The 4,873-nt window shown below is 49.1% G+C and overlaps 2 protein-coding genes across 2 annotated transcripts in view; one reads left to right on the top strand and one right to left on the bottom strand.

Annotated features, from left to right (window-relative positions):
* KEAP1 (kelch like ECH associated protein 1) overlaps positions 1-3,725 on the top strand; it is a 25,292-nt gene extending 21,567 nt beyond the window's left edge. Inside the window, exon 5 of the mRNA XM_015425890.1 lies at positions 2,817-3,725. Coding sequence (XP_015281376.1) covers positions 2,817-3,001 — 185 coding nt within the window. The 3' untranslated portion in view covers positions 3,002-3,725. The remainder of the gene's footprint in view (positions 1-2,816) is intronic.
* Positions 3,726-3,769: 44 nt separating this feature from the next.
* The window catches only part of SPC24 (SPC24, NDC80 kinetochore complex component), a 16,006-nt gene continuing 14,902 nt past the window's right edge, over positions 3,770-4,873 (bottom strand). Inside the window, exon 7 of the mRNA XM_015425893.1 lies at positions 3,770-4,001. Within this exon, the coding sequence (XP_015281379.1) occupies positions 3,895-4,001 (107 nt within the window). The 3' untranslated portion in view covers positions 3,770-3,894. The remainder of the gene's footprint in view (positions 4,002-4,873) is intronic.

Below are 4,873 nucleotides of genomic sequence, written 5' to 3'. Positions count from 1 at the left end.
TGCTTTTAAGGTACCCCTGGGCTCTTGTTTAATTCCCCCACAACCCAGCTATCCCCCTGGAAGTAGGCCCATAGCTACAGAGGGGTATCTCGGCTCCGCCCCCTTAATTTTGAGAGCCAGTTTGGTGTCGTGGACAAGTGCGTGGACTCCAATCCGGGAGAACCGGGTTTGATTCCCCACTCCTCCACTCGCAGCTGCTGGATGACCTTGGGCAAGCCATAGTTCTCTCAGAGTTGTCCTTGAAAAAGAGCCGTTTCCGTCAGAGCTCTCTCAGCCCCACCCACCTCCCAGGGTGTCTGTTGTGGGGAGGGGAAGGGAAGGGAGTTTGTAAGCTGCTCTCAGACCCCCTTGGGTAGTGAAGGGCGGGGTATAAATCCAATCTCTTCCTCCTCCAAGGGAACACTGCCCCTAGGTAATTTACTACAACTTATTACAGAAGCCGTGCTACAGTATCGTAATATAAAACACAGCCGTGAATCACAGTGCTTGTTTGTTTCTGATTCAGTGGAAGGCAGCTTTGTGCATGTTCATGTGAGTTCGTCTCATTTGGGTACCATTTCAAGATATGCAACTTTCAGTGCATCGAGGTCTTACTTGGGGAGCAATCAGGCCACTGTGACATGAAACTGTCACACATGGACAAGAGCAGTGCCATTCCCAGGCCCAGTGGCTGCTGGGATCTTCAGTGGGACTGAAAAACCTGGTGTTTTCGCCGAGCACCAAAGAATAGATTCTTTTGAACTATGGTGCTGGAGAAGACTCTTGAGAGTCCATTGGACTGCAAGAAGATCAAATCAGTCAATCCTAAAGGAAATCCACCCTGACTGTTCCCTGGAAGGCCAGATAATGAAACTGAAGCTCAAATACTTTGGCCACCCAATGAGAAGGGAGCACTCACTGGAGAAGACCCTGATGCTGGGAAAGACTGAAGGTCAAAGAAGATGGGGACGGCAAAGGATGAGATGGTTAGACAGTGTCATAGATGCAACGAACATGAAGTTGAGCCAACTTCAGAGGACGGCGGAGGACAGGAGGCCCTGGCGTGATCTGGTCCATGGGGTCGCGAAGAGTCGGACTCGACTGTGCGACCGAACAACAAACCTAAATTGGGTATAGTGGTTAAGTGCGCGGACTCTAATCTGGGAGAACCGGGTTCTATTTCCCACTCCTCCACTTGCACCTGGCTGGATGACCTTGGGCAAGCCACAGTTCTGTCAGAGCTGTTCTTCAAAAAGAGCAGATATGGAAATAACCGAAATAGTAGCAAGGTTTCTTCTTAGTGCTATGGCTATACGTTCTGATAAGTAACCATTAGGTTTTTCTGCTTTCATGCTGTTTTTCTGCGCCGTAGCTCCAAATTTACCCTATATGGATTTGTATTTTCCGATCTATATTTAATCTTATCTCCTATATCTCTCATATACGTATGCCATTAAAGGCTTGTCAAAGTAAGTTTCTGTCAGAGCTCTTTCAGCCCCACCTACCTCACAGGGTGTCTGTTGTGGGGAGGGGAAGGAGTTTGTAAGGCTCTCTGAGGCTCCTTTGGGTAGTGAAGGGCGGCATGTAAACCCAATCTCTTCTTCTCTTTTTAATGGATTCCAGTTTGGTGTAGTGGTTAAGTGCGCAGACTCCAATCCGGGAGAACCGGGTTTGATTCCCCACTCCTCCACTTGCGCCTGCTGGATGACCTTGGGCAAGCCATAGTTCTGTCAGAGCTGTCCTTGAAAAAGAGCAGTTTCTGTCAGAGCTCTGTCAGCCCCACCTGCCTCACAGGGGGTCTGTTGTGGGGAGGGGAAGGGAATGGAGTTTGTAAGCCACTCTGAGACTCCTTTGGGTAGTGAAGGGCCATGGGGTATAAATCCAATCTCCTCCTCCTCTTCTAGAGATGTAAAATATCTAGAAATTTTAAGTTGGTGATGAGAAGCTGTTGCTTTTTTCCCCTTAGGTGAATGGAAATAGAAATTGGGGGGGGGGGATTGAAATATATGCAGTACTTGCGTTGATATCAAGTCTCACTATCTTTTACTGATTTAACAACAGGAAGTGCATCAATTTGTAACTTAAGGCAGTGGCTAAAATAGAAGCACCGAGCACAGTTACGGAATTCTAAACTAGGGATATCTTCTTTTCCTACAAGAAAAACTGCAAATTCACTCACTGCGAGAGAGTTGTAAACCACTGTACCCTAGACTACCTTAGCACATGGATAGTAAATTCCTGCCATTGGGCAGGTAGGAAAAATGAACATTGCTTCCTAACTAGTTCAATGCTGAGGGCCGTGCATGAGGTTATCCGTTCGCACCAAGGAACCATCCCTTGGCAGGGAGGGAAGGGGGCTCTTAGTAGTTGGTGATTCGATTCTTAGGCAGGTAGACAGCTGGGTGGCGAGGAGCCAGTGGTCGTAACAGAGTGTTGAACTAGATGGGCCATTGGCCTGATCCAACATTGGCTTCTCTTATGTTCTTATAAGAGGGGATTGGATAAACATCTGGAGCAGAGGTCCATCAAAGGCTATTAGCCACAAGGTATAGATAGGAACTCTTGGTCTGGGGCAAGTGATGCTCTGTCTTCTTGGTGCTTGGGAAGTAGGGGGCAACAGTGGGAAGGCTTCTAGTGTCCTGGCCCCACTGCTGGACCGCCTGATGGCACCTGGTGCTTTTGGCCACTGTGTGACAGAGTGTTGGACTAGATGGGCCATTGGCCTGATCCAACATTGGTTCCTCTTAGGTTCTTACGTTGTATACATGGGCTACGCGTCCTCCGGATCATGTGATCCTCCACCCTACGAGTTAATCGCTGGTGTTCTCCTCCTACAGGTGGCTACGACGGAGAGACTTTCCTGGCCAGCGTGGAATGCTACGACCCCACCACCGATACGTGGGCCGAAGTGACACACATGACCTCGGGGCGCAGTGGCGTGGGGGTGGCGATAACCATGGAGCCCTGCCGGAAGCAGGTGGACAACTGTGACTGTCAAAGCACCAGGGAAGAAGGGAAATGACCGGGAGGGGGTCCCAGTATTAAGATGGAGCTGCTAAGTCCTTTTCTGCCAGAACCCCAGGAGAGTGCCAAAAGGGCTTCCAAACCTATTTAAACTGCTCTGGGAGGCAACCCCTCCCAACGGACAGCTCTTAGTCTTGTGTTCTTGTCTGTCAGGATAGCGATAGCCGCTGATCACGGGGACCCCTGAGTGTTAGACTGGACTTTGGGGGATGGTGCGTCAATCCACGAAGGAACCACCCCAAAAATGCCTACTGCACATTGTGGTTGTAGTCTTCTGAAATCAAATCACCTACTGCCGGGGGAGGTCCCTGCTCCTGACATACCTGCAGGGATAGGTGGTGGCAGCATCTCTCTGCGAATGCTGAGGTGGTGGCAGCATCTCTCTGCGAGTGCTGAGTTCTGCAGACATTTTGAGCAGGGACTCCTGGCTCTCGCCTCCCCAGAAGGTCCTTAGAAAGTGTAACGAGCAGAAGAAGAGAACTGGTCAGAGTGGGAGGGACAGGCTTTTTCGTACATGACTGATGCTCTTGCAGGTAAGTGACAGTATCGGTGGGAACGTGAGCACTCAGGTGTGGCCAGGCCCAAGCTGTTTTTATCAGTCCCTACAGGGAACAGCAGGTGCTAGCCTGGGTGAGCATTGCTTGGGGGGAAGTTTCCTGTTCCAGCAGCCCTGCGCCCGACAAGATTATAAACGGAAGCGGGGTTTTTTGATTCACGCTTTTCACACAAATAAAATTACTTTTTGTGATTCGTACTCGTTTCGGTTTATTTGTTCGTAAAAACACAACTCCCCTTAAAGCGAAAACAGCACAGAAGGACAAATGCTTTCCAGGCAGTAGGCTCTGGTACGCCCGCCGCACGCATGCATCGATTTCCCAGCCTGCGTCTTGGTCACCAGGAGGTAGGCACCAGGCTCCAGAGGTAATCGCTCACAAAGCAGCGGGAGTGTTGGCCGCTCTCAAAGCTGAAAGGCTGAGCGATGTCTGGCCCGTGATGGGCTGAGGGGGAGAAAGGGTTAAAGGAAAAAAACGGACAGTTTTCCCTTTGCTGTAAAGAAAGCCCCTCCTGATTAATTAGAAGAGGGGCCCTGACTCAGTTGCAGAGCCCCTGCTTGGCACACAGACGGTTCATACTATCGAACAAAGAAACACTGTGATAAAATTGACAATATTTAATGATTCTTATGAACATCAATTTGTGTATCAAGACTTTTCCAATATTGCTTAGGAAATTCTGACATTTTCAAGGGGAAGTCCAACATCATCATATCCTCAATGAGTGCCCGGCTGACCACTCATTTCACGAATCTTCCAGAAGGTGGCAGGTTCAATCCCTGGCATCTCCAGTTAAAAGTGAACCGCCAGCCACACCCTTTGTAACACCTGCAATCTTTCCCCAATTTTTTAAACTACGCCTTGCGGTCACACACACAAAATAATCCACTTTCAATCCACTTTCCAAATGGATTTTTACTGTGTGAACTGGCAACATCCAATTTGAAAGTGGATTATTTCATGTGCCTAGAAAGGCTTTTCAACGTGCTGTTTACTGTTACAGTTTCCCATTATATTAGTAGACAAACACACTGTCACAGCTCAGGTGGGGTGTCACCTGATGCTGCCACCACTCTGGTTCCAGGCTCCCTTGAGAAGGCCCAGAGCACCCTCCCAAGACCTTCAGACCTCCCTTTTGGCCAAATAACAGGCGTGAGGACCAGGCAGAGTGAACAATGAAAATAGTTTATTGTATAGGAGGTCAAACAAACCTAGCAGTTCGAAAGCTAATTGCAAGTAGATAAATAGGTACCACTTCAGTGGGAAGGGAACAGCGTTCTGTGCACCTTGGTGTTTAGTCATGCCGGCCACATGAC

The sequence above is a fragment of the Gekko japonicus genome, unplaced genomic scaffold, assembly GCF_001447785.1.
Source record: "Gekko japonicus isolate JY-2015 unplaced genomic scaffold, Gekko_japonicus_V1.1 scaffold2862, whole genome shotgun sequence".
Classification (NCBI taxonomy): domain Eukaryota; kingdom Metazoa; phylum Chordata; class Lepidosauria; order Squamata; family Gekkonidae; genus Gekko; species Gekko japonicus.
This window is presented reverse-complemented; position numbering and strand designations above follow the sequence as displayed.